This window comes from Egretta garzetta, unplaced genomic scaffold (assembly GCF_000687185.1).
Source record: "Egretta garzetta isolate BGI_Z169 unplaced genomic scaffold, ASM68718v1 scaffold62, whole genome shotgun sequence".
Lineage (NCBI taxonomy): Eukaryota > Metazoa > Chordata > Aves > Pelecaniformes > Ardeidae > Egretta > Egretta garzetta.
Window position 1 is genome coordinate 447,128 of NW_009258947.1, and position 20,971 is coordinate 468,098.

General features: G+C 37.9%; 1 protein-coding gene across 1 annotated transcript in view; it reads right to left on the reverse strand.

The window, feature by feature from the left end:
• MYOM2 (myomesin 2) overlaps positions 1-20,971 on the reverse strand; it is a 77,339-nt gene that overhangs the window by 35,385 nt on the left and 20,983 nt on the right. Inside the window, exons 10-18 of the mRNA XM_035889904.1 lie at positions 19,109-19,270; positions 17,057-17,198; positions 15,245-15,444; positions 14,049-14,102; positions 11,292-11,419; positions 8,118-8,301; positions 4,628-4,802; positions 3,204-3,325; positions 862-1,049 (exon numbers count right to left, since the gene is read on the reverse strand). Coding sequence (XP_035745797.1) covers positions 862-1,049; positions 3,204-3,325; positions 4,628-4,802; positions 8,118-8,301; positions 11,292-11,419; positions 14,049-14,102; positions 15,245-15,444; positions 17,057-17,198; positions 19,109-19,270 — 1,355 coding nt within the window. The remainder of the gene's footprint in view (positions 1-861; positions 1,050-3,203; positions 3,326-4,627; positions 4,803-8,117; positions 8,302-11,291; positions 11,420-14,048; positions 14,103-15,244; positions 15,445-17,056; positions 17,199-19,108; positions 19,271-20,971) is intronic.

Here is a 20,971-nt window from a genome sequence, read left to right on the forward strand (position 1 = left end):
GCGTGAAACATCCTTCCTGAGCTCATCTGCAGCGTTATTTTCTACTTTAATATCAAATATCTGCTAAAGACTTACTTCTGCCCTGAAGTTTATAGGAAAGTTGCTGATTCACAGAAATAAATTTAAGAAGTATTTGGGAATAAAATCTGATTGCTTAACTTAATTTAACAAGCGTCAGATTGATTAATTACTTGCTACACCCTATCTTCCTAACCTTTCTTCATGGCAGTTCACATCAAAATTTTCCTCTTTTAAGAAACATTGAATACATTGTAAGCGCAACCAGAAGTAATTTATTTCAAACCTAGAATCATCGCTCCGGTACTCTGGAAACGAGGCGATGAGGCATAATGCAGGTTTATTAATATACTTCCCTTTCCAGCTGAAGGCAGATTTTGGGAGTAAGAACAGGGACAGTTACATTTGTTCTCAGCCCATCTCCATTTCATTTACAAGTCTCCAGTTCTACAGACAGCACGGTCATCTGTCCTGCTAAATGCTTCCATCCTTTCTCCGCATGTTATTACAGTGGTGATGCGTATAGTGCTCATTAATGAATATAGTTTATGAAGCATTTTATAGCTCATCTTGTTCTTTGTGAAAAATGTGCTTCACAACTTTTTTCTCCAAAGTTTCCTCATCTAATGACCTTATTGGTCTTAGAATTTCATAGCAGGGGATGGCACTGATTCTGTACCCCAGTTTTTAGGCTCGTTGCACTCCAAAATACACAATGAAAGGGTTTGGGGTTTTTTTGTAGTAAGTATTTAAAGAACTTATCTGCAAGAAAGTAGATCTCTGCCAAAAGCAAAGAAATAGTACAAATTAATTCCAGAAAGATAATGATTAAAAAGTACCAACCGTATAAATCGTCTGGGTAATAAGGGAAGAGTTGACTTCATGCCAGTTTTGATGATTAGCTTCCCGTTTATCCATATAATAACCAAGGATTGGTGAACCTCCACTGTACTTTGGTGCCTTCCAGCCAAGGGTCATTGAATGACCATCACAGTTCAGAAGTGTAATACCGTGAGGATACGATGGACAAGCTATAAGGAAATAAGCATCCTAAAAGTCAGGACAAAGTCTAAAACACTGCAGTTAGAAGTTGTTCAGCATTTTCTGTATTGCTTTTGTTTTCTGCAATGTACTCCTATCAGTTGCATACCAGTAACAAAGTAGTTGTAAAGCTGCTAAGCAACACTAATTTTATCTCCAAACATAAAAGTGGAAGCTTTTGAACCATCTGCCTAATGTGCTGCCCTCTCAGGAGACAGCAAGAAGGAATAGATGATCTTTGGTATGGAAATGGTAATGCCAGCAAAAGTGCCTCCAGACCAAACATTATGCTAGGAGGTTGAAATGGATCAGAAGATCCTTTCCTGCTAAGAACCAAATAAGCTGCTCAAGTGCTTTTGGAATACAGTAGGAATCACACAATAACAAAAAAAAAGGTTATGAACTTAAATGACATTAAGTCATATGACTTTCTGATCTGTGGCCTTCATGGTTTTCCCCTCCTATCCCCATATTATATGCCTGCTTCAGACTAAGAGTGCTTTCTGCATATAAGAAATAAAAAATATTTAGACTTCCACTAGCTTGACCTATGTTGAGACAGAAAAGGCATTTCTTCCATGAGTTTACCTTCATGAGTTTACTCCCATCTGTAGCACAAGCAAAAATGTCACCCAGGCACCTCCCTAGAGATTAAGAAAACTTTTCCTGAGCTTTTCACACCTTGTCTACTAGCAAACACCCTTTCTAGCAAGCACTGTTTTGTATACACCATCTGTGCATGAAAGTTTGCCCAAAGATACCCCTTTCTTGATCCTGGTGTGCTGCAGTCAGTAGAGGCTAAAATCCTGACCCTAAAGCTCGTCTGATAATTTTGGTTAAATTGCCAGTATAAACTGAGAGAATGTGATTTACCTCATTCAGAAGAAAATATGTTAGCAGAGGCCCTTAATACAGTCCCTGATCTTGTGGCTGTACTAGTGATCAGCATGCAAACAGGCAGTAACCAGCAGAACTGGCCTTTTGTTCTCTTTTTTTCAAATGTGGTGTTATACTCAGGCCATAAAACATGGCCTTTGCAATTATTACCACTTCTTGGTAAATAAGAATGACTATATAGCTCTTATAAATGCCCTTAAAATAACACTGCAGAAAGATTCTGTCCATGCCAATGTAAGTCACCTATAAATAGGCCTGCTAAATTCCTGTTAAGGCTACCAAAATGGATAAAAGCCATCCACATCCCATAAGTGTGTGTAAGATCCACGTGCTCTGTGTTTGGTGACATACCCCATGCAATCCTCAACTTCAAAACACACAGTGACAAAATAAAAGGTGCAAGTGCATTTACAACATAGGGGTCATTGATGTGAAAGTGTTTGTGCACCACCTACCCATATGAGACACACTTTGTCCTAGAAAAGTCAAATAAAGTACATTTGTCAGTAACGTCTCATCAAAATTTATCTTCTAATAGCCATTCTGAATTATAAATCTTTTAGAGGATTATTTCTGACAAGTATGCCTGTTGGTCTTCTTCTCCAAGAGGTGGAGGCCATTCAGGTTGGGGAGAGGTGTTCTAATTTACATTTTTCAGTATGAAACTGAAACTGTGAGGAAATGAAAATTGGACCATAGTAGCCCAGAACTCTGTACTTTTTGTTCTAAATAATTATCCAGCCCTCTATTCAGCAAGTATTGTTCCTACTGAGGGTTGCACAGTATTTCTTACACTGAAATTTTTCTTGCAGGGTACCAGAGGAGGTAGATTGTGCTCCAACCTGGAGTAGCCAAAGAGAATTTTCTGTTTAGCCCAGCCACACAGAAATGAAGTTTCTTGAAACTCTTCTAAACTGATTTGCACCACTCCAAATCACCCAGAAGCTACTTGCAAAACTTAATCAAGATTTACAGTTTCTTCATTACAACTGAGGAGTAGAAGGCAGCCTGACCATTACAGTGAATCTGACCCAATATTTCTATGATATTATTAATAACTTTTTATTTATTAACAATGTCTTTTGTCTGTAGAACAGCCCCATGACAGAGCATAAAATTCACTAAGGGGATGTGCTCGATAAATGAAAAAGGTACCATTATAGCAAATGAGACCAAAGGAGATGATTGCTGAAAATATGAAACTCATTCAAGAAACAAGAAGCTGAGTTGCACAGAATCATACTTACTAAGGGCTGCCTGTACTGTTATAGCCTCCGACTCCTGTGAGTTTTCACTGAATCCTACAGCATTCACAGCTTTCACACGGAAGACGTACTGCTCTCCCGTTTCCAAACCATGAACAACAAACCTGGGTTGAATAAAAATAGCATCACATATTAGTGTATATTTTATAGGAACCATTCAGTGCTGTGACATGAAATCTTGGCAAGAATACGAAAGCTCAACTTCGCAAAGGAAATTTCCAGGAGGGAAATCATAATACAATGATGTGATGTAGTACAAGGTAATTGGATGGGACACTGGAACAAAAGTCACGGTACTCATTATATTGTTAGTGCCGATCTACCAGGTAGAGTCACATAAACTGTAATATATTCCCTCTGGACTTTGGCTTGCTAAATTCTAACCTATTCTGGGAAGGGACTATACTTTTCACTGCATTTTCATAGTCACTATCAAAAATAGCTTTCAGTTTTGATCTGAGGTCCTAGGTAATTATTGTAGCAGATAAAATAGTCAGAACTATTCTACTGTAGGATGTGTTCACATATGAGCAAATTAAATCTTTTTCTTATTTTTGTGCTGCCCCAATCCCTTTGACCAAGAATTAGTCTCTACTTTTTCTTTGATCAAATTCCTTGACTACTTGATCAAAGGATTCAACAGAATACAAAGTCACTCAAAATTAATTAATAACTGACAAAATACACTAGACAACATGATGTGCTTCTTATATACCTATAAGAAAATAAAAATTACATGTCTAAACCTTGCATTTCATGAGTGATTCCAATAAAAGTAAGAATGATTGTCACAAAGGAAATTACTTGAAGAATCACGTTATGAAGTGTGATATTTTCAGGAGGGAATAAGAAAGCATCAGAAATAGACATGGCTAGTGTCATGACAAGGGAACTAGAAACAGGGGCTACTGTCCTTTACTCATAGATGTAGGAGATCAGGGAGCCCTGAAATTTCTGGGATGGGACATTTGGATTTTGTGCAAAGCAGTGTCAGAAGCAGAAGCACTTTCACCACCATGTTTATAGCAGACATGGCCTGCCTTTTTGCCCATGAACTATGGGCTCCAGGAGAAAACACCCTGCAAAGCTTTTGAGTTTCCTTTCCTTCTCATAGTCTTCCTCATAAGCATCAGGTCTGTTTACCCCATAACATAATTCCAACTGCAAGAAAGGCATTATTTTGTGCTTGCTCGTATCTAAGACATACAGAATCATGCCTCTAGAACCTGCTTTTATAACTCAAAGCCATGGAACGTACAAAAGATGCTTCTGTCTGCAGACTGTTTTTTCTTCACATTCATTCAACATTCACTTTCCATGATAATACTATTGCTTTGCACATAAATTGGCTAAAAACTTTCCTACAGTTTTCAAACCTCTCCAAAATACAGAATTATTGTCAATACCTGTTATATTTAATTGGTTTATGGTTACTAGGTTCCCAGTGATTTGATCCCACCACAGAATAGTCAATGTAGTAGCCATATAAATCCTCTTCATGTTTTGGTTTATCCCATTGAACTACAACAGATGTTTTTGTATTCCTTGTGGCCACTACCCGACCAGGTGCAGATGGGACAACTACAAAAAAGAGATAAAACATATACTATTATGAAATACATAAAAATAAAAGTAAGCTGAGGTAGATAACACTGTATAGTTTTGGCATATTTAAGCACTACAGCTATGACTTCTCCTACCACATTAATATTGCTATGTGATATGTATGTTAGTATATTTGTTTCACTGTAAGTCTGGATACTTCTATATATGTGTGTATAAATATATTTATTTTTCTGTTTAGTTAAACTTACTCTAAGCTATGAGGCTCCCTACCTGTCTGATTTTATATAGGTTTTCTGAGGTGTGAGTTACAGGAGAACATGTTTTCAAATACCAGTGTGGATAAAAGCATACAGATATGAAAATGTTCTCTCTCATATGTTCTGTCTCAAATAAGAAGTCCACGTATAACTTATGTCCCTGCAGCACTAATGCATCGGTAAGAAATGCGCATAAATCTTAGAAGTATGATATCATGAGCATTAAGAAACATTGCCTTCCAGTCAACTAGTGACAACTCCAGTTCAGAAAAGGCCGGCTTTTCAGGACAACTTTAAGCATATGTTTGAATGCTTAATGTTTAGCTAAACGTAACTAGATGGATTTCACAGAAGCCCAGGAACACTGGTTGGAAGGGATCTCTGTGGATCATCTAGTCCAACCTATCACTGAGTGGGATTATCACCAAAACTAAGATGGATTATCAGTCATGGCTTTGTCCGAGTCTTGAAAACTTCTGAAAATGGAGATTTCACAGCTTCCCTGCACAACCTCTTCCAGCATTGCGCTTTTGTACCTTTTTCACTAAGAGAGTACGTCCAACCTAAACTTACTAAACTACAATTTGTGGCTGTTGCCTCTTTTTTTTTGGTCATCTGACATTACTGAGAACAGTTCAGCACCATCATCTTGTAAGTCACCGAACTAAACAAGCTCAGCTACCTCCACCTCTCTTCACATGTCACAATCTCTAGGCCCCAACCTTGCCATCCAGTGGACCTCTCCAGTTCCTCTACATCCATCCCTCTAGACTAGGGGAGCCACAGCTGGAACCAATACTCCAGGATCAACCTCAGCAAGCACCAAGCAGGAGTAGATAGAGCTTCCTTCAACCTTTTGACTACAGTTCTCCCAAACGCAGCATAGCACACAGTTCACTTTACATGCAACAGAAGTTCACTGTTGGTTTATATTGATCTAAACACCCTGAATGTGCATAAATAGAATGAGAAACATCAAGATCTAAATGGAAAAAAAAATCTTAGTAAGGGCCAACACACAGTCTGTACTCTTTAACATATCTGAGCTTTCATAACGAAAGGAACTAAGGCAGTGTCTGAGCCTTTCATGAAAGGTTGAGAGGCATCCAGCACTTGCCTATTGAAGGCCTTTTAGTTTCCTCAGATTGATGTATTGCAGAGAACTACAAGCAGCATGAAACAAAAGAAAGGCAGCATTTTTTTCATTCAGTCGACCTCAAAATAAAAAATAATACATACACACTATTGTACTTTATGCAGTAAGACTGTAAGATCAAATGGGCTCAGTTTGAGATAAAGGTACCTACATTTAGGAGTTTATGCGTGTCTACAAACAGAAGTTCTTAAGCTGCCATCATAGTCAAAGAGCTAGGGCTTATTTCAGTAACCCAAATAAGATCATTTAGGGCCATTTTAGAGCATGTGAGACTTCTTCATGGAGCTACCAGATATGACTCAGGAGATACTGGACACCTACACCCCTCTGAAATGGTAAACTGAAAGCATTTGAAAAGGTACTAGATGTCTGTTTGGCCAATCAACCTGAGCCTCTGATCAGTGGTTGGTAGAGTCCTGAAAATGATTCATCTCACCCCAGTGTAGACATGCCATAGCTGTGTGCCGTGGGGCAACTTATGGCAGCATCAGCCAACTTATCTTCCAGGCTCCAATCACCGCAGTAAGAGCAGAGACATCTAGAGCACATGTAGATGCCCACATTGAAACACCTAAATTTAGATATTAATCTCAAACTGAATACCCTTTTCCCACTCAACTCAATTGCATAATATTAAGTCATTTTGGATGGCCTAGGACAACCCATCCATCTTCTAATTTCTGCTCAAAAGAGAAATAGAGAAATCTACCCATAATTCCTGTGTAATGATTGCCATCCCCAGGAAATTGTCTTAGCTACCCTCAGGAATGTCAAATGACGCTATGTGCAGGCCATGTGTGTCTGATGTATTTTAGCTCAGGTGGTAAACTCCATTTTTGAAAATACTCCTACACTTTCTCTTTAAAATAGCATCTTCTGTTTTCTGCTTTCAGCTATAGCTATGATTTATTCAGAGCATGTTGTGTTAACCCCTAAGGGATAGCCTATTTTCTGTACTAAGTGAAATAAATACAGTATTTTTCTTCCCTAGCTCGGGGAATGTTGAATTGTTTAAATAATTTATATGCATTAATGAGACATCAAATCAAGAATACATAAAAGCAGAAGATGTTTTTATTTCATCATGTATAGTTACAGATCAAGCTACAGATGATGGATTATATTTTTTAAAATAATGGTAAACATTAAGAAGACTATATCTATCAATACTTAGTGAACTATGGTATATCAGATACTGTAAATATTTCTTATTTTTCTAGCAAGTGTACTAGTAAGATATGTGCTCTTAAGGTGACAGCTGTCTATACGTGGGGCTGCTATATGTGACCTCTGAAAAACTGCAAGACCAAACCAAATATTTGAGCAACAGGATGAATAGCCACTCCCTAAATTTTCATTTGTGTTTTTGAATATGGCCCCAAGATAAACATTTTCATTTGGAAAGTTATCACCGAATATGTAGACATATCTTCCCCTGTCCCTGAAATCTACTCATCTGCATGCCACAGGAATTCTGCACCAGCAGTAATTTGCAACTTAGAATACTAAGAAAGAAATGAAAGTCTACCTTACTCAGCTGAAACTGTAGGGAATTAGGTAGTATGTAATTACCTGAGCCAGACAATATAATTATCTAAGTTAGCGATTAACCTGTATTATCCTATTTTCTTGACAAGTCACATTAATAGACCACTCTGAAGAATGAATAACTAAAATTAATTTAACTTTTTAACAATTATTGGTCTCAGCAAGGAGACTTGTGATCATTAGGAAAATTTTGGAATGTTTTTGAAAGTTAGCGTCTTGTCTTTTTCAAATCCCTCACAGTATTGAACACGAATCTATTCAATTATATTATTGTAATTATACTAATTTAATTATAATGAGAGTTGTCCATTTCCATTTTGTAAAATATCAGTTGTATTTAATATTAATGCCTTACAATGAATGCCTTACCAATGGTATCTTGTGGTTGAATAGGTTTTGTGATTTCAGATGGATCACTGATGCCATGCTTGTTTGCTGACAAAACTCGGAAAACATACGGTTTTCCTTCTGCAAGGTCAAACACTGCATAGCGAGGTGATTTTACTGCAACCTGTGCATTGACTCTTTGCCAGCTTCCACTGTCAACCATGGACTAAAAAAACAAACAAAAAAAGAAGCTGTGAATCATTTCTGTGAACTGTCAAAAATGAACATATTTCTGTATTGCATCCTGTCATGAATTTATTTAAGAGCTATAAGAGAAGGATCACTCTGAAATGCCTCGCTTTAACATATGCAAATTCTCATAGCTCATGAATTCCACTGCTCTACAAAAAGGTCTGAACACCTCACTGCCTCCTTGCCTGTCTAGACTTCAATATATGCACACTTGTACATACAGCTAGCCTTCAGTTAGGGCCATGACTTTCAACTGTGATTGGTCCCAAAGGAATTACTCATATGTCCTGCAAAACTCATTTGAACACCCAAAGGTTTGGTATAAAGCAAGCAAGTCCTAATCCAAATTCGGTAGAAAGGTAGGGAGGGAGATGTTACTTTACTCACTGCTTTGTCTTTATGTACTCCATTGAGTAAGGTCATGTCCCTAAAAGCATTTATCAAATGAAATAATTACTTTTGAATAGTCTCAGTGCAGCAGCTGAGCTAATCATCATCACAACTGCACATGGAAGAGAGCCAGCAAACCAGCACTCTGAGAGGAGTCTGCTGCCCATTAGGTTCTCCAGATAAACTGTTGACCCAAACCAAAAATTAGCCATGGAATCTTTCAGCAATTTTAGTAAAACCCAAGTGCCCAGTAAATAGCTTAAATAAAATTTCCTTCAAGCACAGAAAGGTGCTTACAAATTAAATGCTCATAAAATTTTGGAACAGAGAGTCTGGAAATAAAACCTGATAGACTGTGGACTTCTTAGAAAAGGAATAGTGTTTCAAGGGTGTTTGGAAACTACTATTATAGACAAATAATAAAAATGTAAACAGCTGGAACCCATATATCAAAATCTTTTTCATGGATACTGAATCCACCTAGTGTTCTCAACAGAAAAAAAGAAATATAACATCAATTTTCTTCATAATAAAAAGATGGAAAATATTAAATAAACATTATTTTGCTATACATTTTACTTTCTGGCATGAAAACATTCATTGTTGCATTTCATTTTCACAAAGGAGAGAATCAACATTACATTTTATTCTGTAGTTTGATCAGATTTATCCGTTAAATAATGATTTTAAGGGAATATTGCTATACAGCATAGAGAACTCATTTCCATCATGTTTCTTGAAGCCTTTAAAAGTTCATTTTATTCTTCAGGACTGAGTAGTCTTCTTTATTTGAAATAAATTAATTAGAAATTGTGCTTTTCTAAATTAACAGATGACTGTGGAAAGCAAAAAACAAGCATTCACCTATGAACTGACTGAGCTATTCATACATACAAGTTATTTATATGCAAAAATATTTTAGATTCAGGTATTAATTAGTATAATGAATATTTTTTTTCTAATAACAGCCTTTTATCCTCATTCTCACTTTCCCTTAGTAAGTTTGGCATTTAATTAAGACTTGTTTGTTCATCATTATCATTGCTCTATACTGTTTCTGGAGCTATTTCAGTAAAACAAATAGATACATATATTTTCCAATTCATACTTAGAATGAAATTCAGCTAACCAAGTGTAGGGATCCACTCAATGGAAATCTACATCTGAGCTTTTTATCTGGGCTATTTCTGCATATTCTGGAAACAATGAGGTATTTTCATGCCAAGAGCTGGTTCAAAATCCTTAAGTCAGTATGCTTGAAATTTATAGATAAGAGCAGAGATATGCAACTGGGAATAAGTACAAGGAAGACATGCTATTTTATTGCAAAGAAAGAAAACTAGGTACTTATTTCTGTGGAAATTTTCATTACTTCTTTTGAATGTGAAAGGCAGAGTGGGAGAAATCATGGACATGCTTGCTGGAAAATTTAACTCGTGACTGGACTACACTATACATCAATTGGTTCAACATCCAGCAGGCAATGGATGATGAAGAATGTAGAGATGGGCTATAAAGGCCTTTTGAGATTTTGATGTGACTGGGAAGGAAAAGACAAGGTGGGAGCTGCAAAAAGAGGAGGGATGTGAACAGAATGATTGGCTGGGAAATGAACTTTGGAGGAATGTGCTGAACAGATGTGAGAAGAAAAAAAATTGCATGTAAGGGCCTAAGAAAAGGCTGTCACAATATTCAAGATGCAAATTGAATGTGGGGCAGTTTTATGGACAGTTTCAGTGTTTGTGGATTGTTAAAAGGGGGCATATGCTAGCAGCATAATTCATAAAAACTAAGTATAGCTTGGCGTGTAAGTGTTTTAGAGGTCAGGTGTGAGGCCCAATTTACCTACTGGGGAAACTTTGCAGCAAGGCAGAAGGATTATGACCTATGGCTGTAATCCAACATACTTAATTTAGAAACCTGCCTCGGGGACAGATGTATCTAAATCTTAGTAGCTTCGATGGGAGAAGAACAAACCTCCCCTACTATGATCTCTGAAGTCCCCTGCCAAGTCAAAGGGAAGAGGAAGGCAGCCATGAAGACTACCAGGGAGCAGTGAACCTGAGACAGGCGTCTGCCTCTCCACTGACCTCACAGGGAATAAATTGGAAATGTCAGGGTATAGCAGAGAGTGCCATAAACCTGCAAAAAGGAAAGTGAGGATCAAATTATGAGTCACTTTTTATTCCTTGCTCTACCACAGGACTACCAGAAACTTCCCTTTAATACAGTCAGACTGCAAACTTCTAGTCTTGCCTGTAGATTGCAAAATCTTAAGATGTTTCTTTTCCATTAATCCACTACCTGACACAATAGTTTCTTCTCATCTTAGACAGCAGTAAGCAAATAGCACAGGGGCATCCTTTTCCCCAGACCTTGAATTTCAGTGCTCATTAAATCATGTAATAAGACATTCGATTGTCCATGATTCTCTAACATCCCATTACCAAATCCTACGAGACCTCAGAAAGTGTTAGTTTTATTGTTCATTCTGTAGTTCTAAAAATGAGCTGAATGTAGTTGCACACAGCAGTGAAACACTTCAGAGCCGAGTGCCATGGCAGAGTACAGTACCTTCTCAATGAAATACGTCAGTGGCTCCCTGCCACGGGGAACAGGTGGGTCCCAGCTGAGTACAACATATGTTTTGCTGATTTCTGAAGCATGTACATTGGTGGGAGGGCCTGGAATCTGAATGTCGCCTGGAAGAGTAACAAACATAGCAAGTGTTAAACAGCAGATTAACCCCTGGGTCAGCATTTGTGGTACAGCTCATCTTTCTGAACTCCCACCCTGTAGTGCAATGCTCAGCTGTTAGGGGCTATGATATCATTTGTGCAGTTCACTTGCTCACTTCAATTAAATTTTGAGAAATAAAGCATCGGTATTAAAGTTAGCTATTTACTTTTCAGTAAAAGTTAAACATGCCCCCTAAAAACCTGTGCATTTGTCACACTTTTTTTCTTTGATCACATTTGAATTACTTCTGTCTGCTGAGCAGACTGCCTTGGAAAAAAACTACTCACTATATGCAGATAAAAGATTTTTTTTTTTTTTTTTTTATCAAAGACAGAAGTCCAAAGAGTTATTACAAGAAATTAGACTAGAAGGTGATATCTGGAAGGGAAGTACAGAAAGGAGAAAAGCAGCTTAAACCAAAGCAGAAAATAGAAGAGGAACCTATTAGCAATATATCCTGTAATGTGATGGTATTACCAGCCGTATAGTCTAAAACACTTCTAAAAACTGTGGAGCAGAGACATAAAAATAAGTCACCAGCCCCCTGATGATTCCACCAGTTGGCGTGGTGTGATCAAACCCCTCTCCCCACTCACCCTGCAGGGTTACCAGGAATGTGAGGCAAGACCTGCATACCCTGGGCCAGGCTGGAGGAAATCAGTTTGGGCCTTTGTGGTCATGCTCATCCATCACAGCATGAGAAGAAGCCAGTTTTGCTATCTGAGGGATTACAATGGTATAAACCAGCACTCGACAGGACAGGTTTAGACCTATGATGGACAGCTTCAGGTATAGCTACACAGCCCTGAAGAAACCTCCTCTTGGTAATAGGTCATAAATAACAACTCAATAGATACGTACAAATATTTTATTTTTATGGCTTACAATAGAAAAAGCAAAAAGTTTCATTCATTTGAGGTACATTTTGCCACTTGTCAGGCTAGCAAGGAGCATATATCCTCTAAATGCTCAGGATTTGACACTAAAGGAGAGAAAAATGTTTCAATAATAATCTCTAAATCATGGAAGTGTTGTTTTAATGGTTTATAAACATCTGTAGAATCAACCAGGCTCAAAATGTACACTGAAGTTATTTCATCACACGATTCCCAATAAAAACCAGACTTTTTTAACAGTGAAATTGACATATCCAATGAAAATTTATTTTCCCTCAATGCTTTCTATATTTGATTTCCTACAAATAACTTTTTTCTTTAAGAAAGGCACATGAACTGGCTGAGTTTAAGGCAAAATTGCCAACATACAGTCAAGAAAACTACAATAATCCTTCACAGCAGAATACATGAAGTCAAAAGGTTTCCAACTGGTATCACATAACTAAATTTCAACATGTTTTCTTACATACTTGACAAACCCAAAGATGACATAATTTCTAATGATATAACATGATGGTACAGCCTGCTCTCTCAGAACAGGTCATCCGGCACTAAAAAGGAAATCCGTTTGTGATCTATGAGATGACTTTTTCAGAAATGTTCTCCAATCTTGCAGATGAAAGTAATGATCTGTATAAATAATGGTATTTGGATATTCATACTCCTTTATTAAATACCTTCATTAAACAGAAATTCAAATATCATTATTCATGCTTACACCAGAGTGGCCGTTTCTGATTTCTGATCACCCTGAGGGAAATCTTGAGAGCAAGAGTATGTTCTTGGAAGCCAAACAAGTAAGACAAATCTATTCTGATCCTATAATGTGATTCTGATCCTATAATATCCATATCAAGTCATTTAGGGTACCACTGTAAAAACAGAGAAACTTCATCTGTCCTGCTTGTACACTGGATAAAATGTTTAATGTCTGATTCTCCTTTGAATTACACCTGTTCTCAGGTGGTTTTCTTTTACTATGTTATTATTTGAGTTACAGCTTTATAACCTTTGCGGAAGAGAGTAGGCAGAGGGGTGGTTTTACAACCTAGCCATTATAATTAACAATTTTAACAGTTTAAGTGAAAAGAAGGTCATTATCCAAGCCCCCCATAAAAATCACTACATATAGAAACAACCAAAGACAGAAGAAGTTAAAGCTTTATCTCAAAAACTGGCAGTGAGCTTTCTCCACTTCTCTTGAGGAAAAACAATATTTAGTGTATAACCTTAACCTTAAGAACAACTTCTCTATTCAGACAGATATATTAATTAAAGAATTGGGAAGGATTGCATAAGTTTTTATGAAAATGGAAATAACTTGCTCAGATCATCAAATTCAGTCTAGAAAGCTATATTTATCTCCCAGAAGGATAGAAGGAAGGGAAATGTGGGTGACCAAATGCAATGTTCAGCTGTTTAAATTCGGCTTAGCACTAGCCTAAGCAAAAAGGTGAGGACATGCTGTCAGCACATAATGAAAGTAGTGCTGCTGAGGGTGTGATGTTCTCTGTCCTTTTAGACCTCACCTTTCACTTGTGCTCCCTCAGCCTTGCAAGCCGGAATATCTGTCTGTATTTATTATTATAAAGAGTTTACTGACAAGGTGGATTTCTTTTCAAGCTATGTTTCTAATTATAATGCTAAATTCCTGGAATATAAACAGATGGACTGAAATCATAGAAATGCTACATACCTTCAAGGTCATCCTTACTGATCACAATCTTTCTCCCTTCATCCACATGAATAGCTGTTAATCAAAATATTCAATTAGTTTCTTGAACCAGTTTAATACATTTACAAAATATATTTACAAAATTTGCAAATTATTGTTCATCAGCTGTTCAAAAGCCCGTATAACTCCACTTCTATAACTCTGTTATTAAATCTTTCCACAGATGGAGTCAATTCAAAGTCATACAGTGCTTCATCCACTTTCATAGGAAAACAGGGCATGGTAAGACAGTACCAAAAAGCAAGAATCATACTCAAAATAGATGGATTCAATTCTGTGGCAGATTAGTAAATGATTGTATCATGAATTGGACTTTTGTTATAAGAATTAATCATAAAGATAATGGAAACATAGCATATTCAACTCAAATTTTACAAGCAACATTGGGACAGTGCTCTGCAGTCTTCATAATGAGTTTAATTCCCCTCTGAGTAAAAGGAGCACAGAAAACAGAAGGTGTGCACAGGGTTTAGGACATGGCTAAATCGATAAAACTACTCCCCAGGGCAAACCAGCTTGCTCTATCCATGGAGAAGCTCTCATAAGGCTCCTCTGCAGTCTGCAGTGGCCTTGACTGCAAGACCAGCCTTCACAAAGAGCTTGTTCATTAGATTGACTTTTTCCATCTGCCAGAAAAGTCACAATATCAGAGACCCCCCCAACCTGTAGCATGGGGGCTTTGTGCCAGTACTGGCACTTCACTAAGAAAAATAGATGTGGAAAAATACAACAGCCTGTGGGCCAGTGAATTCGTATGACAATTTTTATTTTTTCTTTAACTAAACCAGACATATTCAATAGCTTTTTCAAAAGCTACTGCTGGCAAACATAGATGCTCATGGGATCTGAGGACGCATCTCCCAATGACACAAGGTACCGGGGCATATTGTCTCTTTTTAAAACATTGCTCCTTGTGATAACTGAGTGTCTATATTTAAAGCTAAGCAGAACCAGCCATAATTGAGATGGAGTCCCCAGGTCCCGCCAAATTGTCTGCATGGACCTTGCCATTCCAACTACATCCCCCACCTTGAAATTAGTGAGATATTCAATCAAAGGAAGAAATAAACTCTGCTCTTCAGGTTCACTAAGAAAACAGAATCTGGAAAAAAATAAAATCAAATATTTAACATCTGTTTCAATCTTGTATAACCTACTTTGTGTTCTCTCCAGGTCAACAGGGTCAAGAGCTGCAACTGGTTCAGAGACTCGAGAAGGCCTGCTAATGCCAGCACTGTTCACTGCTCTCACACGGAATATGTAAGACCGTCCCTCGTAAAGACCAGTCACAGGATACTTGCAGATTTTTACAGGAGCATCATTGCACTGGACCCAGTTTTCCAAACCTACTTCACATCTTGGAGTAGCAGAAGAGAGCATTTATCAGCATCATTCCACGATAAATATACACCATCCTACATATATCAAGTCAAAATCACAGAAGTCATCCTCACTAAGTTGAGGAACTAAACCATACAACTCATTAATGAATGTTACACACTTTAGACTTCTTTCCTCTGATCAGACAACCGATTCCCACCTTGCTGATACTTATTCATAATGCAATTGCAAAAGTAATTTTTCTTGCATAGTTTTTTGCCTTTTCCACTCTCTTTGCTTCCCTTCTATTTGGTTCTCATCCTTGTCTTCTGAAGAACAAGTTATTCACTTTTATTTTTTACACGTATCCCCACAGAACATGCTGAAATTGCAACATTCACCTAATCTTTTTCATCTCTTTCTTGTCATATTTTTAAGCGAGCATCTTTATGCTTTTCCCTCCAAAAATGGTTGGGCCACAGAGTGTAGGAGTCACCAAGAAGCAGAGTAATGTCCTTATACTGGCTCCTTTGTGTGTACACATCTGTTTTTTGTCCTACTGCTATAAACTTTTGTGGTGAAGACTGTATTTTGTCCTGACAGTACCAGGAAAAATAGGGTCATGATCAAGGGCTGCTTGGTGCTGCAGTAATCCAAGCAAAATGTCAAAAGTCACAGCTGACTAGATTATACACAAAATAGGTGAAATACTCCCATGATCTATGCACTGCACAAATTGGATATAGATGGTAGAGTCCCCAGGGCTTAAGTTCATTTTCTCATACTGATTGCCCTTCATAAGCCAACATTTTCCAGCAATTCCCAGACAGTTGTCTCTCAACTAGACCAAATTACAGGGTAGCAAATAGCAATGAGCTGCAAATGTTGCTTTTAAGTGTAGAGCAGTATACATTATGAAATCATTTCAGTAATGTGTTTGCTGACTGACAGTTTCAGACACTGAGGATCAGATGTTCTGCTCTGGCTACAAGGGGCAAGCATGCACTTCAGAGGAAGAGACATGCAAAATAGCACTTGGATCCTCTGATCCTGGGCTGCCTGCACCAAGCTGAAACCCCAGCAAAGTGCAAAGCAGACTGGAGGAGAGAGGACTGCTGTTCTGGTTTAAACTACCAGTTCCTGGGAACCCATATCATGAGGTCCTGATGTACCACAGTTAAGGCAGAAATAAAAAGATAATGTAATAATTCCTAGATTTCAGCTTTTGCAGTATACATATTAAAGAGACTAAATCTAATTCAAGATGCCCATGGATTCTGGCTTCTATAAATTAAATTTTGCCAGGGCTCATTCTCTGATTTGGCCACGTCCATACTATTGAACATTTTTAGTGTCTGATAAAGTGTGGCTGCCTGCAAATAGTTACTGGGAATGGCTCCTGGCCCTTGCTAACTCCCAGACTGTGCTCACAATTGCCTGGGAAGATACTAGATCATCTGGGCTTAAGGTTTGCCAGGGAACAATCTAGTAATTTAACACAGTAAGCACCTTAGTTCCAGTGCCTAGGATCTGTAAAAATATATTTAAACAACTGACATATTGAAGGATATAACGGTATTTTTTTTTTCTTCAGTATATGCGGGTTTTTTGCAATGAACAAAATTAAATAAAACCCAGTGTTTACCCACTTGTCAACAAAATATCCAATGACTGGGCTCTCACTGGTTGTGTTTGGTGGTTTCCAGGTAACAATAACATAGTCTCTGTTAGCGTCATGGCATTTAACATCCATCGGTGCCCCTGGTGCTCCCGCAATCAATGCATCAGCATCTGTACCACAAATAAAAATAAATCAGTTTTGACCCTGACTCCTTCAAAATCTACCACAAAGACAAAAGGGAAGATTTCCAGTTCACTGTGCTATTTGTTTATATGAATGGGAGCCCAAAGATTTCATTACACACTAACTCACTGAACTAGTGAATCAGGCCCATAACATTTTTATCTCCACATAGACATAGTGGATATTTTTGAGGGCAGAAAAGCAGTTTAGGCATCAAAACCCATTACTTTTCACAAGAATTAAAAGACCAACTGCTCCATGGGGGTTTTGTGCTCTTTCCCACTGAAAGCTGTAGCTCAGTGGGTTACTGATCAGACCAAGGTACTCAGTAAAGAACATGCAGCTATGGAAGATAAATCTCTTAACAAATAAAAAATTTGCAAACTCCTGGTACATTTCTAAGGCTACTTTTTATTTAAAGTCTTACAATGCCAAAAGGCATAAATAATCAATGTTCCAACACTAAGATACCCTTCTATGGCTTCATTTTGAGAGGTGTTGACTGATGTGGACCCACAACTCTTAATGAAGTCTCCTAACAGGTAAAGTTCTCTCTGTTCAGATAAAGTTTTATGTAACACAAAACCATCCTGTATAGAGTCTAAATTTATAGAGTCTAATCACGATCAGCTGTGAGGTGGCTGGTGCTCAGTATCAGAACACAGCCTACATGAAAAAAGGCAAGAGGAAGGCCAACAGAGGACACTAGAGACTCCAGAGGACATAGCTCAAGTCCAGGGTCCTGTGCATGCAAAAGGATCAGATATAATATAAACTGGACAATAGAGGTACCTAAAATTGACCCACTACTACAACAAAAACTTCTAGGAAATTTATTATACCTTAGTGGGTCTTTTTTTACCTGGGTACTTTCTTTCTTAGAAGGTAATTGGGAAATTAGCAAACTGTTTACAATGAGTTATGGTGGAAGAATGGTTTCTCCAGGACATATTGCAAAGCTGATGAAGCCCTTGCACTACTTCTGTGAGGAAGATGGATCTCAACTCCCTGAAAAAACATTCGTGTCCCTCCACCCCACACAAACTGATTGGACGACACCTCTGCAAAACACATATGTTCCAATACATTTCCAAGAAGAGCAAGGTTTAAAATTAATACAGCTCCAATAGCTTCAGTAGGGATGCTCCAGTTTGCCACCATCAGGGATGTTCTCCAGTGTATTTACATGAGTGAAATAGCTGCTTAGCCAGAGATATTTTCATCTTTCGATGAAAAAAATAAAAAAGTGGAAACTAAGTTCTGTTCACAAGTGAAAGTTCTTTCTCACTTCACTGAGAGTTGAGCATGCAAACATGAGGGAAAATTCTGACCTTTATTCTAATACATTTACCTCCTTTTATCTATGTCCCTCGTGAAAACTTTATTTCTTCAATGACCTAATTTCTTACTTGGCTTCTTTTCTCTGATTATTGAGATGACCATGACTGGCACGGTGGTGGGGATATTTCTTTTGCTTTCTCCCATCCCTCTTCCTAAAACCAGGCACAGGATATGAGAATGCCCAACAAGGCTCATTCCCAGTTGGCAATCTCTAGAGCTAAAACCATCACAGTGAGGACTGGTAGTAGGCAAAGATATTTATTTCCTACAAGGAAAGGAGATGGCAAAGAAAGAAACAAGTTGTTTCTTCACAAGAATGATTGCTCTGGTTCTTCAGGAAAGAAAATGTTCTCAGGAGCATGCTCCTCTTGAAGCTCCCCATTCATGTAAAGTGACTGTTTTTTCTAGCGCAGACTAATATATAAATCAAATTACCATGAAATACCACAAGGCTGGATTTCTTTTGTCCTTCAGTCAATACATGGGATTGTTTAATAAAACTAATCTTTCTACTGATTCTACTAATTCCTCCCCAAGAAACAGATTAAAAATTTACCTCTGACAAACAGGTATGCACTGTACTCGCTCACTCCACCTTTTGTAACCATGCGCAGGGTGTATAAACCTTCATCATCTTTGTTCAGATGAGTAAAGGACAGAGCTGCCTGGCCTTCTCCAAAATACAGCTTCGTCCACTTGGAGTCCTTTATCAGCACATCTGGAAGAGAAGACCCATCAGACATATTACTATGCTGGGCAGAACAACCTACATCCTAGTGCAGCTCTGTGATTATCAGGGGCACAAACTAACCTTTATGGCAGCTTTATTCAGATTCATGGTGCTTTGATGCTAAGAAAACTCCACAGAGAGTAAACTGCATCTCTCTAAACTTATTTCATCAGTGAATTTTAGAGAATATGAGGTCTCAGACTACGCTATGCAGTGCCAACAACAGAATTTCCATCACTATAATTTTTAATACACTGACAAAGGAAAATACTATCCACATTTTGAAACAATGACATGAAAACCTGCCATACCCTGTAATGAATGCAGGGCAGAGCTTTCTTTCATTTTTAATATGTTTTGCTACCTGTTCAGGTCAAATGTCCAATTACTCAATTCCTTCCTCCAAGTTTAAAGACCAGATTTCAGTTTAATCTGAAGACTGCTATAAATATATACCAAATTTAAATCTTCAAGGCATGCCTGTTGAGCAGCGAATAAAATTAAATTTGAATCTCTCGCAGGTGAGAGGTGGTGACCCATGATTAATGCAAATTAATCTGATTGCTTAGTGAAACCAGAGCAAAAGAATGAGCAGGATATTTAATGCTAGTCAAGGGACTTTCTCATATCACCTTTGATTGGATTATTTTTGATTTTTAACTCCGTAACACCTATTGCATACTAATGTATTGTAACCAGTGCAGCAGAACTGTGTTTAAAGGAGCTGAATATCTGTAAATGTTTATTATTCTATTGCTTAAATACACTTTAGAGTAGACATGAAAACAATTTCAAAGGAATCAGATTTCCCACCTATCAGCTGAATTGCATAAGAAGGTATAAAAAAAAGGACAGACATTCAGATAATAAAGCATGCGGAAGACGCACGCTACTGAAACTTACAGCAGTAAGTTACATAATCACCTAAGCATAGAGTTGTTTTCTGAGAAGCATACAAAGTAAATTCGGTCACAGTCCTTCCCGCGAGATCCTTAATCATGAGACCCTTACCTAGAAAATCTGCATCTCCCCTTTCTGTCACGCATGTCACAACGGTACTAAGACTTTGTGTAGAGACATGAAGTATTTAAATTAAATCAGAAAATGTCTTCACCTAGAAACTTTAACCAGTGTATGAGTTCTGTGGGAAATCCTGAAAGTTGAGCAACCAGCACCTCTGAAAAGCAGGTCACTTATTAAGACTCCAAGCTTGAGTGGAATGGTAGATGCTCTAGTTTGCACATATAGAAACTGTAGGCAAGCTTGTATTGTCTATTAAGAATCACCCATTTCCACCCTTTATGTGTGTACCTGAGACCAGAAGCTGTGGAGACAGTCATGTTTGGTAAAAGCAGAAAAACTCTCCACACAAGGCCAAAGGCCCTTCAGATCCCCTAAGAAAGCAGGAACTCTCTGTTTTAAGGCAGCCTGGATGTATGACTTTCTAGACACATCAAGAAGAAAGGCAAATTTCAGGGTCCACAAACATACACAAAAGTTCTAATAGAGCAGGTATTCATGCACCAGTCATCACAATAAAAGTAGAACTACAGGGTCTCACTACTGCACTCAGATTCCCAGTCTATTCACATGTTGTGCTCTGCCACTTCTCCCACAATTTACCAAAGAATGAACCTGCAGGAGACTAACCCTCGGAGGCAGCATGACTCAAGCCTCACATGCTGTTTT